The sequence below is a fragment of the Mchenga conophoros genome, linkage group LG20, assembly GCF_057382185.1.
Source record: "Mchenga conophoros isolate Kocher_MC1m ecotype Shallow Benthic linkage group LG20, M_conophoros_male_GT1.1, whole genome shotgun sequence".
Lineage (NCBI taxonomy): Eukaryota > Metazoa > Chordata > Actinopteri > Cichliformes > Cichlidae > Mchenga > Mchenga conophoros.
This window is the reverse complement of record NC_140545.1, coordinates 11,489,523-11,510,862: the sequence shown is the minus strand read 5'-3', so window position 1 is coordinate 11,510,862 and position 21,340 is coordinate 11,489,523. Positions and strand designations below refer to the sequence as shown.

General features: G+C 40.4%; 1 protein-coding gene across 3 annotated transcripts in view; it reads right to left on the bottom strand.

Annotated features, from left to right (window-relative positions):
- Positions 1–941: 941 nt before the first annotated feature.
- The window catches only part of mtor (mechanistic target of rapamycin kinase), a 75,241-nt gene continuing 54,842 nt past the window's right edge, over positions 942–21,340 (bottom strand). For all 3 annotated transcript variants that reach the window (XM_085261187.1, XM_085261189.1, XM_085261188.1), the window contains 24 exons: positions 20,202–20,327; positions 19,442–19,573; positions 17,505–17,620; positions 14,993–15,110; positions 14,290–14,487; positions 13,818–13,918; positions 13,528–13,624; positions 13,319–13,417; positions 13,069–13,191; positions 12,225–12,407; positions 11,605–11,739; positions 9,974–10,148; positions 7,615–7,750; positions 7,343–7,490; positions 6,123–6,245; positions 5,502–5,584; positions 5,319–5,391; positions 5,151–5,225; positions 3,718–3,853; positions 2,812–2,877; positions 2,629–2,709; positions 2,276–2,356; positions 1,754–1,859; positions 942–1,537 (listed from right to left, as the gene is read on the bottom strand). In XM_085261187.1, coding sequence (XP_085117313.1) covers positions 1,522–1,537; positions 1,754–1,859; positions 2,276–2,356; positions 2,629–2,709; positions 2,812–2,877; positions 3,718–3,853; positions 5,151–5,225; positions 5,319–5,391; positions 5,502–5,584; positions 6,123–6,245; positions 7,343–7,490; positions 7,615–7,750; positions 9,974–10,148; positions 11,605–11,739; positions 12,225–12,407; positions 13,069–13,191; positions 13,319–13,417; positions 13,528–13,624; positions 13,818–13,918; positions 14,290–14,487; positions 14,993–15,110; positions 17,505–17,620; positions 19,442–19,573; positions 20,202–20,327 — 2,727 coding nt within the window. In that variant the 3' untranslated portion in view covers positions 942–1,521. The remainder of the gene's footprint in view (positions 1,538–1,753; positions 1,860–2,275; positions 2,357–2,628; positions 2,710–2,811; positions 2,878–3,717; positions 3,854–5,150; positions 5,226–5,318; positions 5,392–5,501; positions 5,585–6,122; positions 6,246–7,342; positions 7,491–7,614; positions 7,751–9,973; positions 10,149–11,604; positions 11,740–12,224; positions 12,408–13,068; positions 13,192–13,318; positions 13,418–13,527; positions 13,625–13,817; positions 13,919–14,289; positions 14,488–14,992; positions 15,111–17,504; positions 17,621–19,441; positions 19,574–20,201; positions 20,328–21,340) is intronic.

The window sequence follows — 21,340 nt, the reverse complement described above, 5'->3', positions numbered from 1 at the left end:
GAGGAGGAATCGATCGATACGAACAGATAATCACCAGGCTTTTGTCCCAATGTGTAAAGAGTGTGACATTGCAGTGGTGGGCACGGCAGGGAAGAGATCAATGGGCTGCTTTCTGTTGATCCGTAATCCTTAACTATCTATAAGTAATTAACCTTCAGAGGAGAATGCAGGGAAGAAATAAATGGAGAAATTAGAGGGGGAATAGCAATGAGCAGAAGTAAAAAACAGAAGCTACCTTGCACTCACCAGATAACAGCACAGGAAACCAAATTAATAGTTGTCTCCAGTGCTGCCTCTGCAGTTTGCAGCATCTGATTCGGTTTTGTTTCTGTCAGACTGCATTGGCTGCAAGTGACTGCGTCTCCCTGTGGTCTTCAGACAACGATAAAAAAAATAATGGCTGCTTTTAGAAAAGGGGAATCTAATCTCGATTTGAAAGCACATGCTTGAAACCTAGTATTTTTTTCCTGTTTTGTTCTGGTTTTAGGGAAGGATCTAGTGTGGTCTTATCCTCTCCGGCCTGATGAGTGAATCCTCTGCCAAAGCCTGTCTCCTAAAGAAGATGGAGGGGAGTGATCCTATTAGGAGTCAGAGTGCCCTCTGTCGGTGCTAGAAAAACAAAGACAGTGGCACCTCTTCTGAAATAAATAAATAAATGAATATCTACGACACATTTTCATTTGGAGACAGAACATACTATTTTCCCATCATTTCTGCTCTACTTGATAGCAGGAAATGGGAAAGACGAGGAAATCACATGCAGCAAAGTGTCTGGAAGGCTGGATTCAAACCCCAGACTCTGCAATACGTCTCAGCGCTGATACATGGCACGCTCTCTACCGGGACGCCCTTACCCCTAGCTATTTTTAAACTGCTGTAGGTGTGACAATCTCAGTTTCATGAGCAATCGGTACAGTTCAATGAACACAGCACAGTCACAGTGGTATCTATACAGGGTTTAATGGCACACGAATGCCCACTGAGTACATCGCAGTCCACTCAAATCAAATGAAATCAAATTCTTACTGATCTCTGCTCATCAGAAACCCCTTAAGAATGTTTAAGTTAGTAAAAGGCATATCATGTTGCTGAAATTTGTCACATTCATACACAATGATACAACAGACTGGTGGCTTTATGAGAAGAAAGCAGTATGTGGAGCAATAGTCATTAGTGATTACAATATGGCCACTGTAGAAAGCTTTTAGCGAGTAAATATAATGGTAAAAATTACAAATTACAAGGTCATTATGAGCAATGACTGCAAAATTTGGTAAATTATGATAATCAGGTAAAAACAAAGCACTAAAGGTACTTTCTAATAAACGTAAATGGCAAACCATACAATTATACAACAACAAAGAAATCAAAACACAAAAAAAGAGGAAAAACTTTGTTTAGGCTCTGCAGTGTGGCTTGAGGACACATTCCAGTGGATACCAATCTGAGCTGAGAGCTCCTACTTCATCTATCAGTGTGCGAGAGAGTCAAGGGTAAATCCTGGCTGGTGGAAACGCTTCTTCACCAAAAGGGACACCTGAACATTTGGAGGAGAAAAGAAAATGTCAAATTAAAAGAAGAGAAAGAAAAAGAGATCAACCTGTGGCACAGTAATTGCATTTAAAACTGCCCAAGATAACTTTTCTGCAACAATCTTCACACATTCAAAGTCATGACTTCAGTTTGATTTAAGGTGGATTCTTGCAGCCAGGCTCTGACTAACCCTGAAGCTGAAAATGTAAGGCATACTGACCATCCGATGTAGCACTGGCACAGATTTTCATGTGAGGTGGCTTGTTTGATGAGGAGCTCTACTTGTGTCGGCACATCCAGCGTCTCTTCGTTAGAGAAGTCACGACCTATAGGGAACAAACTCTGGTCACAGATCTGCTCCGGCAAAATCAATCTGCAAACACGGCTCGACTTTGTTCAGACAACACAAAGGTGCTTTTAGGATAGTGCAAGATCTGAAAAGACCTCTCGTCTCTGTTATGTTCCCTTTTGTTATTAAAGCTCTGCTGAGCTCATTTTTGATCAGACATTAAATTGGAAATGTATGCGAGGGACTTGGGACTGGTTTGGTTTCAGGAGGATGCTGATGGACTGCAAGTCCCTGCTTATCCAAGAAATTTAACTTTAAGTATGTTTTGTACCTCCAGTACAATGTGTTTAAATTAAAAATATTATTCATAAATCTTTAGCATTTACTTATTTAAAAAAAGAGGGTACTTTATCGATGGGAGAGTGAAATGTGCAGTAAAAATGTCCCACTTACCCGTAAGTTTGTCTCGCACTCTGTTAATAATCTGAATAGCCTTCTTGTTGAGTGCCTCAGGTTGTACCAAGCCATCTCCAACTAAAAACACACACACACACACAAAAATACTAGCATCAACAACTATTGGCAGCTTTAAAAAAACAAATTATGCTGTGTCTATACCAAACCTGTTCGCAGCTAAAGGAAATCAAAGCAGATTTGTGTCCTGCCTTACCACAGAGCAGTGACTTGCAGCGATCATTATGACAGCGAGTGCTCAGTATTTTGATGGCAAAATAAGCAGAGCAGACCTAAAAAGCTGTAATACAACAAAATAAAATCACTTAAGTCTGAATAAGCAGGTAACTCACTGAAGGAGTGAATCGACTCGGGCACAGTGGTCCCTGCTTTCTTGTGCGTGGTCTCTCCAAGGTCAATTCCCTCAAGAGCCTCTGTAGATGACGCCACATAGTCAGAGATTAAAAAAACGATTTTTCCTTTATTAAATAGAAAATGAAACATAGTTATGGTTACAGCTTGTGTTGGAAACTGACCAACTGACTGCCCGGCGGTGTACGAGTCGGTCCTGGTGCGGGAGCGTTTGGTTCCTTTTGTGTTTGCTGTGGGCGAAACGGGAAAAGTGTGCATTTAAAAACATACACAAACTCCTCTGGAGCATATTTCATTTACCTCATTTACCAGGAAGGATCACCACCTCTCTGACTGCTTTAAAGACAGAAACTCGGGTTTCTTCCACAGTTATGTGCACTATTCATTAAAAGTGGTCAGATTATAGGAAAGGCCTCTCTCTTTATGTTGTCCCCCAGATTTATTCTACCCATCTGTGACCTGAAAGTCATGTTTCCAGCTCCTTTGCATTAAATGGGTCCGGTTTGCTCTGGTGGCTATTCAGTAAATGGCTATAGTAACACACACTGTAGAGAATACACTAATGAGCGTTTAACTAATGCAGCTGTAAGTCCCTGTAAGGAGAAAGTGGTTTTATGCACAGATCCCTGGCTGCTTCTTATTTCTTAAACATACTAACCCCAAAATGCTGAACTCCTTTATAATCAAAGTGACATATTCCACTTTTTTTTGATTAAATGTCTTGCTAAAGGCAACCATAACAGTATTAGTAGAGAAGGTGCCACAGAGATTTATTCACTGTGTACACTTGAGTTTAACCAGCGACCTTTAGATGTCTGAAGCACTTCATTAACCGTTTCTCTCGAAAACACAAGCTAAGCAGAAGTCCAGTGCAGCTTGATGCGAGTAGATTTAACGCTCCCCACTCTTCACCGCCACAAAAAGAAGTCTTTCAGCTTGAACAAGTGTAATCTGCTCTGACTTTAACCAAACTGTTACCGGTCTGAGCTGGTATGCTGCTGTGGTTATGTGAGGCTGTAATATGTTGATCTAACATCTGTACTCAATTTAAACAGCTGGCATTTCCTTACTGTCCATAAGCCTCCAGTTGAGCAGCGGGTCGTAGACGAAGGCCTCCAGCACAGCCATGACGCTGTCCCGGTGCTCCCTCAGCACCTCCATCACTGTGTGGCACGTGATCCTGTAGTTACCATCCAAGCCCGTCACCTGACGCACATGACATTTGGGAATTAGGTTTCCATTCTGCGTGTGCACGTCACAGAAATATCAGTATACTTGTAAACAATGATCCAATAACATGTTCTGAGTTTAGTAGTAGAACAGCCTCTCTGTTTGTATTTAGAAGGCTGAAAATAAGTTTTAAGAAGATTTCATATGTCTAAAAAAAACAAAACAAAAAAAAAACTTTTGCAGTAGCTTAAAAGGCAAAACTTAAACCTCTTACAATGCAGAATTTTATTTCTTGATGCTTTCATTTTTAATTCCTTTCCTTCCTTTGCTCATTAAATTCAAGGCACAGTGAGTCACAGCTTCTGATAAAACTCTGCACAGTCACAGAAGACTAATTATTATTTGGAATGAAATAAAGAAGACAAAGAAGAAGCAGCTCAGGCAGGATTCACTTCAGTAGAGGAATACTTGTCGTGTTTAAGGGTGGGGGCCTTTGACACCAGAATAAAATGAATGTACTAGAAAGACTTTTCTGTTGCAGAGTCTCCGACTGTCTAACCTAATTAAACGGGACTATAACTGCTTTAAGCTAGGCCATAGGGAGGAGTGAAAGAGGCATTTGGCAGGTGGGGAAACCCTAAGATCTGCCATAGCGGTGCAGCAGAGAAAAATGACTTGCCTTAAAATAACTGACATTGATTTGAACTGTGAGCTCCGGCAGATTTTTCTTTGTGCCCACAAAAGCTTTGATCAGCTGACCAAAGCCAATTCTCTTGGCTCTCAGGTTTAAGTCTTTGTGTTTAAGTCAACTACATGATTTTGCATCATGACTGTTTTCAAACCCCTGGCCACAATGAAGCTAGTATAAAGGTGGATGTTGCTAAGTGAAACGAACAAGCATCATCGTCTTAAATTCAAACTGAGAATGTAATCAATGACCTAACCTAACCGTGATAATGGACAAAACAGCAGCACCAGGCCAACACGGTCTGTGGCTAAAATTTACCACAAATACAGAATTACATTTTTTGTGGTCATTCCTCAGCGAGCAGGAGAGATACTTAACCAGCTTTATTAATATCTGCCTGTGCGAACAAATGACAAGGAAAAGGTAAGAGCAGGGGTGACGCTGCTCTGTACTGTTGAGCAAATATCTCCATGACACCAGGCACAAGAAATGCCAATCTGTAGCACCTGGAAAATGAACTTTCTTCATAATATTATGTATTGAACTACCTATCAGATTGAATGACTCATGACCACACATGGTGTTACCGTGAGCACACTTTACCACACTTCATACAGTTTGTCACACGCCAGCATAGTCGTATACCTCCATAGCATTGGTTAGCATCCTAGTCAGTCGGAAGGGAATCTTTTCAGGGAACTTTTCTCTGGTCATGGCCACCTGTTAGAAATGTATACGAGGGTAAGTTTAAAAAATATATTTAAATATATATCAGAGAAGTTTGTAATATATTTAATACAAATCTCCTCCCACCTCAAAACAGTCTCCAAAGTCGATGTGTAGGATCTTGCCGCTTAACCGGTCTAACATCAAATTGGATGGATGCCTGGAGAACAGAAACATCTCCTCAATAATGTTTTACCATTTTCTTTGTGGCCATTCTAACACTTTTTTACATTAATATAGGGTTTTTAGTGTTTTGTTTGAGAAGCTCACCTGTCACCCAGTCCGAGGATGTAGCCCACCATGGACATCACAGCCAGGGATCGAGTGTAGTTCGTCCTCCTGTCGAACCACACCTGTAGGAGAAATAACATTTGTGTTCTGAGCGCTCCTCTAGGTCATAATAAAAAAATATTGTGGGAAATGAAACAGAAATCTCTGGCAGGCTGCTGAACACATCTTTCCAGACACTTAAACACATGGAGCATCAGGTACACGGGGTACTAAAACTGATTCAATTTGATGGTCTCTTAGTGAAATCCTGCAGAGTCGGTGCTTTAAAAGTAGGACAGATAACCCAGAAAACCCATTCTTTAGGGAAAACAACAATTTTATTTCACTACACCTGTATCCCCGCAGTAATCAGAAAAATGAGAAACTACAAAGACCTACTTTGCTTGGTCTGCATCCAATGAAAACCTTTCCCAAAGGAAGACCAGTTTTGAGGTGACGCGGTATTTTATTTAGGAAGAGATGTTAATTCAAGAAGTTATTGGATCTATAATTAGACTCTCTTGATATTTTATCCAAGTACCACTGAATACATAAAGATAGTGAAAAGACCAAGTCCCCTCCTCTGCACTGCTGACAAAGTATAGAAGTGAAGCACTTTACCTCAGAGCTGGGGCTCTTGAGCCACAAGAGCTTGGCCAGGTCGTCTCCGGCTGTGTTATTGACAGCATGTTCAAACACCTCCACCTTCTCCATCAGCGTCAGGTGGTCGTAGTCTGGAGCCATCTGGAGTGAGAGTTGAAAGTCTTTAAAGTCTTTCACTATTCAGAATTTAAAAATTCAAACAATTAGCAAGAAGCACAGGTGATCGACAGAACATAGACATTCATAAAACTTGAGTTGTCACCCCCATGGTGTTCGATTGTGTTCAAAATGTAACTGCTCACCAGTATAAGAAAAGACATTTACAAATGTTAATCAAATACTTTTGGAAATAAACCGCTGTTCTTAAATATCTGATATTTGGTTTCTTTCTGTTTTTATTCAGACCACCGACAGCCTGGGGGCCTGCAAGAGGCAGCTAGGATAGGCTGTTAATATGTTTAAAAGGGAAAAAAAAAGTCAGATTAATCTGATTGAAAATCATAAACTGGATGCAAATTGTGCAAATCTTTTTCTGGTTTTAAGGCCTTGTAAACGTCACACTATAAGCCACATTCACCCATTTGCTGTTTCTATCACAGACACACTCACACACAGCTGAAGTGAAGTGTTTGTCCTTCATGATTTTTCCCCAACGACATTTTGGCATGAAGACTGAAGGAGCCAGGCATCAAACCACTGACTTTCCCCCCTGATCCTGGTATTGGGTCAAGAGCTTTTACTTTCTGCAGTGATGTTTTAGCAAAGAAAATTATGTATTTTGTTGTTCTCCTTTGACTAATTAGGAATTCCGGGGGGGATCTGCAGTTAATTTGTGACAATTAAAAATCTGTAAATGTGTTTTCACAAAGAGTGATTGGTATTCATCAATATATCACTGGAAACAGATGCTTCCTCAGCTCTGATGAATCTATTTAGTGTGTAGTTTTATATGAAAATGACAATTTATATAAACGAATAGGACCAGCTTGTTGGCACGAAACATAAACAACATGTGAGTACGTTCAGCCAATAACACATTAAAATGTATTTAGTAAGACAGGAAGTTAATTCATCATGTGAATGTGTTTTTTGTGACATGCTGAAGTTCCAAAGGAAGCTAACTGGCTGAAAAAGTAACTAATGGGATCAAACAACGTAAATAAGCACATAGTTGGAGAGAAAACATCCTGAAACTGTTGTCACTTATTCAGACAGTGGAAATAGAAGCAGTTCCTCACCCTGAGCATGATGCGATGTTCAATGTTGAGCAAAATCTTTTTCTTCTCTCTGTAGTCTCTGATGAGGGCATGCAGGGTGTCACAGTGGGGCACCCAGCCAATCAGGCCCGAGTTGGTGGACAGGGGGATCACTGCGTAGCGCTGAATGCTGATGAAGACAACACACAGCCGGGTTGAGCACAAACAACTTTGTCAGGTATGTGCGAGGTGAGTAAAACACAACTGTTTCTTGGAATTTGTGCGTGTGTGGTGACGCCAGAGTGTGTGTCTACCTGAGGTTCTTGCGCAAGGACGCAGGGTCGTTTGCCAGAAGCGTGTTAACCAGACCGAACAGCTGCATGACTCTCTCATCCTGCCTCAAGTCCTCATGGCCCTTCAACAGGAACATGAACTCGTGGCCATTACTACCTGCAGATGGGGCAATAAAATACAACAATGATGGACTGCTTGAACAATGGAAAGAAATGCATAAATAAACTCTTAATGGTTGGAAATGGCAGTGCTCTGTATTTTTGCCAGGGTCAACTCATACTCCTCTGAGTATGAGAACAAATGAGAACAAAATGATCAGCTCACCTTTGGTGAGCTTTGTCAAAAATTCCCCAAGTGCTTTTCAACAGAGCGAGAAATTTTCAACACAGGATTTCTAAATATACTCGTTTTCTATACTGACCTTTACCCTGAGCCATAGCACAAAGTACTGCTGTGCAATTTAGGTGTTTTAACTTTGCAATGCTAAAAGTTTGTAAAATTAAGCTTAAACTGAGGTTTATCTTCCAATTTACACACAGTAGAAAAACTTCGGCGAGTGTTTGAGCTGTCACTTCAGAAATCATCGTGCCACGAACTAAAGAAGAATTCCAGCAAAAAGGATTCGCAACTGACTATTAGCATCAGGACGCGAATAATTCTGACCAAATAAACAGCAGATATGCAATAAAGGATTAAAAAGACTCTGAAAGCCTATGATGCTTATGAAGTACCACAATACTTTCAGTATGTTAATAGCTGCTGGATGAACTATGATATTGACTCAGTCCTCTTGAGCAGAATGAAGTTTTCAGCATGACAGACAGGAAAACATGTTTCACTTATCTGAATTACAGACGATGACACTTATCTAATTGCTCCACTATTTCACCAACACAGTACTACCTTTAATGGAGTAAAACGAAGCTTCCAGTGGAAAATAATGCCCCTGTTCTATCCCGGGTCTGCTTCTAATGACAACCCCAGTAAGTACATTGTACCAGAAGAAGGAGCATCGAAAGTAAATCTAGGTTGCCTGCAGTGGCTGACAGGTCTTAATCTGAAGTCTTGCTCCAGAGGTCAGTTGATTTATTAGCCATCATCTTTTACAGAGTGTGTTATATAACACTGAAGGAATACATCAGAACAAAGTACAGTATTGTCCAGAGAAGTTTTGCAGTTGTAACCTCTCCCCAGCAGTAAAGCTGCAGCTGTCTGTGCAGACTTTGAAGGAATTAAACTTGGTCAATAACGCTGATTCTGAAGAAACACAAAGTCCTGTGATGACGGTTCAAACAGGGATATTGCTCTGCGCTACAAATTCTAAATCATGTATGCTTCACACACACTATCAGCCCTGCAGCACAAAAAAAAAAATCTATCACTGTAGTTTCAAGGTGGAAACCGCACCTCAGTGTCACCAATTCAATATCCGACTACACGTGAAATATGGTCACAATCTCCCCTTGTGCTTCTGAGGTATGGTGTTGAATAACGGCCAGAAAAGTTTCTTTTGCAGAAAATTATGTCGTCACACTGAAGTCAAACTTTGACCTTTTGCCTACATTATCTCATCAATTTAGCATTTTTGACTTATTAGACACGTATTATTATTATATCTTATATTGTAGCTTATTAATTCAGTCCACCGAGACCTAGTGGATGTTTGTGGCAAAATGTCCCTGAAGGGCAATGAATCCCTAAGATATCGTGAGAATCAGATTTACCGACAGTGGGGTAGGACAACCCAAAAACATATTGCCTCCGGTCACGGCTGGCGCTGGTACAGGGGCATAAAATGTGTGAAGCAGAATGAACAGTTTATGATTGATAATGTGTGGATTTGGCTTCAAGACAATGTGATATTACAGTGCTTTGCCATTTTAGAAGCACTTCGCTGTCATATTTCATATCACACAACGGAGCAGAGGGTAGCATGTCAAAGTTATTTATTTCAGTATTCAATTTAATAACAAAGAACAGTGTTGGGAGGGTTTGTGACGAACCGTGGTGTGCCCCCGTATGTTCATTCGGAAGAGACTGGGAAAAAAACCAAGACTCTTTTGGTAGAAAGTTAAATAACCATCGAGTCTGGTCCACGTGTGGTGAGTGGAATTCATATTTGCTTATCACTTGTTTGATCTTGCTTCTGGTGGTATGAACGTTTTCTACGGTCATATTCTAGCCACACCACATGCCATGACCGATGAATTCAAAATAAACTGTGCCCTGTTTATTGTTGGATTCGATTAATATTGAATTTTCTCTAATGTGACGGCCCATGCCCGCTGAAAGCATATGACTAGAAATATTCTTTAATCCATTTTCCTAATATAATGGGTTCAGAGCCACAAGGGCTGTGCAATTTTCTCCTAATCTTACCCATGATGGTGAGTTTGCGTGGGCGCTGCTTGGAGGTGATGACCTGCAGGGAGGGGGCGATGGACTGGATGCGAATGATAGGCTGGTTGGGGTCATAAGTGCCGGGTACAGCAAGCTCCAGGTCTCGACACATCAGCAGCTTCGGAGAAACATATTGCAGCTCCAGGGAGGTCAGCTGTGAGGAAAGTTGATGAGGTGGGGGTGTAGCACAGGAAGAGACAATTAGTTTTAAGTCTTGTGTACAAAAACTTCACTGACAAAGCAGCGCCTGCCAAGCCAACAGTGCCTAAAGCAATATGCATATTGTAGCAGACACTGGCTCATATCCAAGTTAAAAGGCTTTATCCAGAGAAACTTGTTTATACGCAGCTTTTTATAAATCATCTGGAACATTTCACTTTCTTAATGCATTTGCTGCTTGTCTGCAACCATCAGTCATTTACACTGCATCAAATCTGAATGTGGCACACTATTTAAAGGCCTTTATGGTTCATTTCTGAATGCTGATGTATGGTTACTGTCCCGCCCTGCGCTGGAACTGCCATTTGGATGCATTCTGGGAAGGGTTTATCTCTATGTTAATGCCCTGTGGGGGAATATTTGCACTGCTCCCAGCATGTCGTAATGCTGCAGTGTATTTCATGCTGCGTACTGTAATGTCACAGCAGGGTGCATCCTTGAGAGCAGGGCCATGCTACAGTGTCAAATAGCATCGCCATCTTCATTTATTATGTGCAGTACAAGCTGCTGACAGAACTATTTTTAATGTCACTCTTCAACAATGTGATGATAGCTGCTAGGAATGGCATCTATCAATTCAATTTCATCTCTTCTCCTATAGCAACAAGCCCTGCTTTCTATTGAAGCATCTACCCATTATGTTGTACCAAAGTGGCTACAACAATCTGACAGATGCTGATAGTTAAAACCAAACAATTGACCACAGAAAATAAACTACCTGCAACTTGTAAAATATATCTCGAAAAATATTCTGCCTCTTGTGAAATTTTACATTAGGATATTATGCCATAATTTAATAGACAGAGTGGCGCCTGAGGGCGTGACAATAAAATGAGCAATGCTATCCACTGATGCTGTGCCATTCCTCTTCCTACATCATCACTCTCATCACCATCCTGCCGTCTTTCAACATCTTGCAACATTAGTTTTTTTCTTCCTGCTCAATGACTTTAAACAGAGATGGGGGAATGAAAGAAGTCGCTATCATTAGCTCCCATTCAGTGTTGTTTCTAATGTTGGTATGCTGGCAAAAAACACACAGTAGCCATTAGTCTTTTATGTCATATTACACGACTAGGAGACATTTACCATCTTAAGATCAAAGAATGAGTCGGGGCATGAAATGCAAAATCTATAATCTGATGAAACACTGGAATGGACACAGACGTGGTGAGATGTCAGCTCAGATTTTTCCAGGAGGCACAAAAGACGTACTCTGACGTACCATATGACACAGTACGTGCACAAAAATGCTAACACTGTACATACACTGCATATACTGTTGAATATTACTATATGAGGCACACTGCAGTGATCATTAGGATGGTGATTTATATATTATTAACAAAAAAAGTAGTGTAACTGACTGTAGGCTTCATATTTTCAATCACCTGTGGCAGCTGCTTGGAGATGCGTCTGAACACGTGGTAGTAGAGGTCCCAGGCCTGAGTCAGGTCTTTAACATTTCCAGAGCGCATGTACTTCCTGCACCAGTCTTGTGCCTCCATCAGGTCCCTCCCATAAGCCTGTAGCATGAAGTAAGAGAAACACAAGTGTTTTCTTTTTGTGTCCAATTTCTTTTCTCTCCTGAAAGCTATTAAATTTTTAATTTGGCTTATGATAAATTTATATTGTGTGGGATGGTGGAAGCTTGTAAATATTTCTACCACTGCTGTTGCTGATGAGGATCCAAAAAAAAAGTATATATATAATATGCACAGGCCACCAAGGCCCCTCTATAAGGTAGAATGATTTAACATCAATTTTCTATCTTCCGGCCTCCATATCAGAACACATTTTGTTTTCAACAGTTTAGTTGAAGCATGAATAGAATGTTTAATCATTAATCTTTAAGCCTTTTTTGACAGAAATGCAATAAAATAATGTGAAAGCCATCATTTACATTTAGGAACAGAATCAGAAGCCAGTGCACACATGCTTGAGTACTGTTTCCAGTCCCTGTCATCATTGCTTGCACCGCGACAACAAATCAAACCGAGAAGATTCAAACCTGATTGAAAGAGGTCTCTTTGAGGGTCTGTGGTCCCCTCTCCATCATGGCATGTAGGGGTTCCAGTACAGCAAACATGCCCTTGACGTTGCGCTCACCGAAGTACAGACGGGATGCCTCTTCAAGGCCCTCGTGCCACATCTCATGCCACAAGATGGCCACTCGGATGAGCTCCTCACTCACCTGGATGAAGGGAAACAAAAGGAAAAGGTCAGTCTGTAGCGTAATGATGACCTGTTTTTACAGGTAAAATCTCGACAATTTAAAATTGTTTTATACAGAAAATATAAATTGCAAATATTTTAAAGAAAAAAGGAAATGCAAAGTTCACCTTCATCAAGCTTTTTCCTTTTACAGGGTGATGTACATTACAATTCAATTACAATTAGAAATGTTCACAATCACAACAAAAAAGGCTGAATTTCCTCCTCTGCTGCTAATTAGCCTTTCCCATTTAATTTTAAATGATACAACAAGTCATAACAAGAACCAGAAAACCTTATCTACATTTCTATAACTCCTGTTTGGAAATTAAATATTTTGTTAATTATATATATAAAGAAGAAGCTACTGTCAGCTCTGCTCCCTCATTAATATGGAATCGCCACAGCAGTTAGCTCTGTTTGACTTGGCAGGTTTAGTCTTAATTCATTTATTTAAATGCTGGACGCTGGAACCTTGTGTCTTCTCCCAGGTTCAAACCAGGGATCATCCACTTGTTAGCCAAATGTTTAGACCACTAGACTATAAAGTTCACATTTAACCCAATGGAACAAACCCACAACTATTTACTATGCAATTTATAAAGATGTTTTAATTCAGTAGTGCAACAGAGATGTTTTACCATCATAGCTTGCTGAACTAAGGTGTTGCAGTGTTCACACATGTTCTTCAGGATCTTGTTGGCAGCATTGTGGCGGGCGGTAGTGGTGGACTTTGAAGCCACAGTCAGTGGGTAGATCAAAGCCTGCATGTGAACACAGAGCAAACGCTGATCACTGAGGGTACAGCTTTTAACTTTTCATAAAAGAAATATGGCTGTGTGGCTGTTCTGTGTTCTAAAATATAGCCTCCAGTAGAATAAGCAGACTTACCTGGGGATGATATCGTCCAATGTCGGTTAGCAGCTGGTGGATCAGACGGCCCACCAGGGCTCGAGGGGTGTCGATTCGAGCTATAAGCTGCGGGATGACCTGTAAATATAAAAACATTGCACTATTCTCTCAAAATTGCACTCAAATCAGCCTTTTCTCCCACCCAAAAAAATATTTTTCATATGATTTTATTTCTCTACATAGATTACCTGCAGCCAGGTGTCTATTTGAATGGTCTTGATGCCTTCCACCAGAGCTTCATTCACTTCGGGCCAGTGACCATAATCAAACCACAGAGTCAAAACCCTGAGCAGTAGAAAACAAAATAAAACTAGACTCTCTCTTCCTTTTTGACCATTGTGAATCAATCACAGTCAGCCACTAGAGGGCCTCCTGTACTCACATAGCATGTATGGGTGCTCTTTGGGCTACTTGTCCAGTGTGTGTGTGTGTGTGTGTGTGTGTGTGTGTGTGTGTGTTACAGTCAGACACAACTCACCTAAGCGTGTCCTGCAAGTTATTTCCTCTGGACAGGGAAATGGAGCGGAAAAAACCTTGCACAGCAGGAACTGTGTACAGGAGCAACGTCTTTGAGAGGTCCTAAAGCGAGAGAGTATAAAAAAATATGCTTTTCATGATTAAAAAACAAACAGTCAGATGACACAAGTCAAGCTGCAGTTTTCAGCCATGTCAGTCTTGACTTTTGACCATTTTGATGTCAAATATTGCGGTTTTAGATTTATGTGGTGTATTATCAGTTTGAACCTGAATTCTTATATGTTTAATGTGTTTTAGATGACAGCGAGACATTAAAAGATTCTGACTGATGAACAGTTTTGAAAATTGGCGATAATATGTGTATAATGGCTTACACACCAAGTCAGGTATGTTAAGTATCATAAAGCACTAGCTGAATTTAGAGCGCTTGGACAAGAGGACACCGAATGCTCAGTGTCATTTCCGTAACTCACCTCATTGACCTTCTTCTGACCTGGTGAGGGCACAGGACTGGGATCAGTGCTGTCAACCTCACTGTCGCTGTTGCTGGCTTCACTATTAGCACTGGCACCACTGGCGTGCCGCAGCTTCTTCTTTTCATCTCGCCCTTGGTTTTGGTGTTTGTAGTGCAGCACTGCCTCAAAATTCATCACAGCCCAGGCGTGCCAAGCCTGCCGAAAGATGGTTCAAACTGAGTGAAACTGGTGTTCGGAGCTATTAACTGGAAATAACTTCCACGTTTGTTCATGATGTCATTTTCCAGTTTGCTATGGGACAGATATCTCCCAGGGCGCTGTAATTTCTCTCATACAAACATATGAGTTTGATGTTTGCACTGTTATGCAACCTGCTATTAAAGGTTGAAGCTGAAGCAAGTTGGTGAAGATGGATGGGGAGAGAGTCTGTAGAGACATCTCTGTAGCCTGCAGCACAGGCAGAAAAAGCAGAGATGCTTTCAGCTCTTCCATCACCACATATCTTTGATGTGATGGAGCGCAGAAAACAATTGGAGAGTATCTACTGAGCAAAATAATAAGGGCGCAGGAATGGAGGTCTAAGGTTTTCGTAGTGGCATAACAGGGCTGAGACGTTTACTTACTGACACAGCTGGGATTTTATTGCAGCCAGAGAGAGAAGCCAAACGTTAAAGGTCAGAGTTAAAAGAGAGGAGCTGACCTTGTACCAGTTGCGGTCATGCTCAGTTGAATTGCTGTAATACTGCAGAACTTTGGGGATGGTGCTCTCATTGATGCCCTGCAGACTGAGCTGCCACTCCCCCAGCTTCAAGAAACATCTAAATGGAGAAAGAGAGAAGAGGGAAATTCACTCTAACATTAGTACTTCAATCACATGTAAATATACCATTTTGACTGGCAGAAAGAAGTTATTTGGTGCACTATATATTATAAGTCAGATTTAAGCCCTTGATATTTCTGGCATTAAGAATAAAAACCTCTTTTAGACCATGAGAAGGTAATAAAGATCAGCGCCATTAAGAGAAGCTCTGCAGAAGAAGATAATTCAGTGACTACATTAGTGACAAGGAAACAAATGTACGCCAGGGACAAGCCAAAAAGAAATATCTCCATGAGTTTATAAGCTTGCTTATGTTGTCATTGCTTATAAAGACTTGGCAGTCACATTCAGGAAATCCAAGGGTAGTTTATATAAAAAGGTCCGATAATGATGCACAGCTTGGAAGTCTCATAGGCATATATCAGAAGTAGTAATACGTGAGGCAACAGTTCATTTATCTACTGAAAGGCTGGAGATTTTCAATTATCCAAACCAATTTTCCTCTAATTTAACCCAACGGTGAGCTTTGTGGCATCCCAGGAGGACTTTGCTCAATCCATCATCCAAAAAAACACAGATGCTTACAGGCAAAAGTCAAACTAGTTGTGCTTGGCAGGGCCAAGACACATAATTCAGATAAAACTACTCTAAACTGAGAAACTGGCAAGAACTGCTTTGTCAAACCATCTATCAGTACTGTGAATATGTCAGAGCCCCTCCAATAAATTGCCTTTTGGATTACGTAATTTCGTACGAGTGCTTTTCCATGCAGATGTACAGCTCAAGTTCAGCATCTGTGTGGAACTGTGTCCGTAAACTGTTGACAGGTTCAACTTTTACTGAAAGAAGGAGTTAAGGCGAGGCATCTGGTGACATTGGAACATGTTTCTTCCGGCTGCAGACCCCAGAGTTATTGATTAGTATCAGTGGAATTATACAGGATAGTTTGGGGGTGGAGGTGTCTGTATGATTGTGTATATGTGAGTGTCTGAGCAGTCCAGGTGTTCTCCATACCATGTAGTCAGGCTGTATTAAAGAAAGTGTGTCAGAATGTCTAGAGAGAACCCGTCCTGACTGACAGCGTACAGGTGTTTTTCCCCGTCATGCATTTTTTTCTTCTTTTTTTTTTTTTTTACACAACCATTCTGTGGAAGATGAAAAAGTGAGTGGAAAAAGCCCCTTCTACCCACGTTCCCACTTATGTGTTGTCACGTTTGATTTATGAGATGGGAGGGTACACATGACTGCTCTGTGCACATGGCCAAATGACACTGTGTGATTTACTGTACATGGATTATACCTGTTCCCATGCAACACCTCTTGCTTATTTTGACTTATTTGAGAAACAATGCAGCACATCCAAATTCTTTAAAAAGTAATCAGTCTCTTCTGCACAAAGAAAAGCAGCTAAACCATAAAAGAAGGAAGTCTTAGATATCTTTCTCAAATATTTTGATGAGCCCACAAGAGCGTGCATCTTTTTTAACAGTCTGAAGTCTTTCCCAGTCATTTTTGGGAACATGAAACCTTCCATTTTCTCAGCCCAAAAAAAAAAAAAAAAAAAAATCACAATCTAAAACCACACAACAGCTACTGGAATGTCGAGTTTTCAAAAGACTTTACTGCATCTTTCTTCCACTGTGAGGTGAGGTGATGATAGGGTAAAGGTGCAAACCAATGTGCCAGGACTATCAAATGAACAGCACAGCGCCTACTGGAAAAGGTGCAAACTAACAGCACTGTGGTGGTGATACCCATCAGCATGGTGCCACATTTCCTGCCAATAGATTTGTTTATTGAAAGCTTTGAGCCTTGGAAGAACAGAAAAAACTAAAATCACACAGGATGCCGGTGGATTTGTAAAAGGTGCTATGCCAGAATGGGTCACGCTCGTGGAAATAAAACTGCACTGGACATGACCCTACGTGTTTAGAGCATGAGGGAGGAAATACATGAGGTTACTTTTTCCTTGCCTCAGCATGTTGCTTTGAGTTTTCTCTGCCATGCCAGAGTGGGTATACAGAGACTGGCAAAGGGGAATAAATTCTCAGCTTCTTAAATGATTTCTTTAAAACTAAAGCTACAACATTGCAGTTCTGAAAGTCCACTTCTATTTTTCCATCTTTAAAGAAAACTCAACTTAAAATGCAACCATTTAATGTTCTGATGTCAATATTAACATAAGTGATGGCCCTTGTTACACTCAGTTAACTCAGAAAAGTGTGACAGTGAGTCAGTGTGAATAATCCCAGGATTATGAAACTGAAATAACAAACAGGTTTAATTTTCCTTGTTAACTCGTTACACTTCCTCCTGTGACATGTTCTCCAAGAAAGCTTGTATTTGTTTGGCGATACGTCTGTGTTACGGTGTTTCAAGAAAAAGGTCAGACCTGGCCATCAGCTTGTAGAGCTCCTGCTTCCGCTGATGGTCCTCAGCTGCAACGGCGTGTTGAGCTTGCTGTTGCACTCCTTGCACAAAATGCTGCATGTGCTGGAAAGCGTCGATCTGGAGAGATGCAAATAGCAATAGCAAATAAACTTTAGCATGACTTTAAAATATATTTGTGTACGGTTTGCATCCTAACGAAATCAGTTAAGTCAAACTACACAAACTGCACATTTATGATTAGTCTTTTATTTCTGGTTTGACAGGTTTGTGAGTGTTTTATCAACGCTGATCACTTTTTTAATTCGTGCATTCACGACAACCAACAGCAAACACTGTTTTCTGAACATATCAGTGTCGGTGGGCTTACTGTTGGTTCTACAGGGGAAAGCCTGCTATTCTGTTTTGCTAGCACACCTCTGCAGTCAAGGTTTTTGTTAAGCTGGTTAAGACCTCCTATGACGTGATCTTAAAGCAAAGAAAAGTGTCCTATACACTATTCAACATCCCCAGACCAGTAATCTGCATCTTTTTCACCTGATCATCTGCATGAATGCATATATATGAATGACTTTAAGATCACAGTTTGAAACAAGAGAAAACAGATAAAGCCATCATTTCCAAAAGCATTGCCTTTAATGCTAATTTGACTATTACTGGTAGATGCCTTACTACTGTGTGATTCAGTCATCAGTGACAGGGCTAATGTCCCTGAACATTTTAAAACCCAGAAACAGTAGGGTCCTGCCCCTGCTCTTGGTCTCTGTTTTTATATTATTTGTCAGTTGAGCAGAGCAGCTGGTCCTGGCAACAGCAGTGCTCATGCTCACACTCACACTTACCTAAGTCCCCTAATGAGAATGCAGCCTGGAGCCACATATGCTATTTAACACCTAGAAATAAATCTGGACATGTTTAAGTGCGTTTGGGGGTGTGTATACTGTTTGCGAATGGGTGCAAGTGTGCTTGCGTGTGTAAAATGGCACAGGGTGACACACACATTGAAACCTTGAGTCACTGCCACCAGTATTTGGCAGTTTGACCTGTGTTACTGTGCTGAATGCTGGAACACAGAAAGAACAAGTGTTTCTGAAGAAGTACTAACATTTATTAGCACTTTTTCCATTGTTGCCATGGATATTTAAGATTAATAACAACATTCATGTAAATGTAACAGCTGGGTTGTTTTACTGATCAATGAAATATTGTAATTCTGTCAAATCTGACACTTATCACAGCACTCTGCAAAATTATACATTTCCATCCACAGTTGCTGCTGGAAGCCCAACTTAAGTAAAAACTGAATAAAACTTAATTCACAATTGAACAATATTGCATTGCAAATATGTTAACAATGGCTTTTTTTTCCAATCCCCCAAAATGCTCTTTCAAATTGTATTTCAGGAAAAAAAAATCCCCTAATGATTATAATTATGGAGCCTGTTGAGGAAAGATTTACAGACGTATCTGAAGACAAGATTGCATAACAGATTTTTCCTCTGGCTGTCACCGACTGCCTGCACTGACTATTAGTGATACATGCCAATTAATGTAAGAACCAGTGCTCACTACACTGTTTAAACTTGTGGGCAGCAGACACAAGCACTGATGTCTCATCATGTTTTAATTTAAAATGGTGAGTCTTCTGTCAGAATTACATATCCAGCAATAAATAAACAAGCAATTAACATTTTTCACATTATTTATGTTATTTCTGGCTCATTTAAACCTTTCAAATGAATAAATCGGCTGTTTATGAAATTACTGTATGGTGACTAATATAAGCACTCCCTTTCTAGCCTCCACAAAACTTTGATCATTACTTCATTTATTCTCAAAACATGCATACAAGAGTGATAAATTAGATCGCTAGTCATGCTGCCCTTTGCTTTTTAGGAAACATTAATTTTGAACCTACAAAAACATTGTTGATGGTCCTACCTTGCGGCCGCTCTTCCACATGTACTTCATGTAAGCATAGGTAACGTGAGGGTGGGTTGTAGGCAATGGGTGATCAAGTTGCTTGGAGGGGTCAACACCTAGGAGGAGGACCAGGGTCTTATGGGCCAGTGCCTAGAGGGAGAAAGTGGCCAAGAAAAAGTACCCGAGTCAGAAGACTCACAGTTCAAGAAGAATTTGGAAGATGAAATCACAGATATTACCCCTGACTTTTAGGGACTTGCAAAACTACAGAAACATCAACCTGTATTTGTCTTTAGTTGAAAAAAGGTTTTCAGAAAAGAGGAAGACAGATTAAGACATTAAGATGGCCGTTCTCGTCTACTTTTAATGTAACAGTGAGTTATTGGAGATTCTGCTATCTTTTGTGTGCACTTAAATATAATAAGAGCAGATGTGGAAAAAATAGCCAACCATCTACCATCAATTATAAAAACGTTGAGGTCAGGGACAGAAAATTGCACAAATTTAATAGAGAAGATATGAACGATCAGGTTTCTAAACAGTGCTGATTGAAGGTGTGCAGCTGTTCTACTTTCATCAGTGCCAGCTAAAAACATTTCAAATGAAATATCATTTCATTTCAGGAGTTCATAGTTGCACTTCACTTTGTTAGAAATGACCTTCCTTTTTCCTCCTGGAAAAACTGATCAGAATCAGCTCTGATTTTGTTCTGAGTGCTGTGTGACTAGAATTCATCTGTAGAATCCCTTCCCTTGTACAAACATGTCACTGTACTCACCAGGCGTCCGCTCTTGCCACAAAGACTGGCATATTTCAACCAGGTCCTCATGTCTTCGTGGGGGCTGATGACCAGAGATCTGACCATTAGGATCCTCTGCCAATCCTCTACAATGCGCTGACAGCCCTGAAGGAAAACACATATTGTTGCTCCGTCACATTGTTCAGAGAGAGAGGTACCTACTAGTGAACCTTGAGAGAACAAACACACGTGAGGGAGATGTATGCTTCAATGACTTCACTATTATTTGTTTTAAATGCCCACAGTAAGTACAGGCTCACATGGCAGAAAAAGATAAATATACAGGTCTCATATTTATATTTGCAAGACCACTGCCTCTATTAAACAAACATTTAACCTTTAGCAGTACAACAAATCATCTACAAAGATAATCGTATCTTGAAGGAATTCTTTAATTTAATGTTTATGTTAACTCATGATGGACAGATGGTCTTAAACGACATCACTGCAGTGATGTAGCTGTCCTTCCAGACACAAGAATAAACCCATTTCATTTAATTAAACAGAATAAAAATTTCCAATATGTTTTAAAATATTATGGTTTTGATTGAAAATGAACTGCGAGGTGAAACAGCTGAAGAACGCAAGTAAAAAACAAAGAGCTTTTATTGAGAGGCAATCTGCCTGAATTTGCCAAAAGAATCTGTTATATAAACGAGTAGGAAAAAGGCTTAAAAATATCCCCTACAAAGACTGGAGGGGTGAGCTGTTTTAAAATACGTGCACAGAAGTACAGAGAAATACACATAAGTCCTGAAATCCTCAACCTTTTCTTAGAGGAATATTAAAATGTTTCACGACTTGCATTTGTTTGAGAAACAGAACACAAAAAAGGGGGAAAAAAGGACTGATCCTTTAACAGACACTTGGCCTTAGTCCGCGACTGAAACTGGGGTTTAAATGGACAGAAGTGCAAGAAATCAATCTGATACACCGATGAACAAACATCAGGGGGCTGTGTTTTCTTGCACCTTTACCACACCTGCAAAACTTTGATGAGGGATAAGCTGTTTAAGGGAAAAAGCACTTAACAGCAGGACACTCGTGGACAGATGTGTGGACTCTGTCAAATAACAAATACACAGTTTGATCCCCAACACAAGGTAAGATGACTGGGA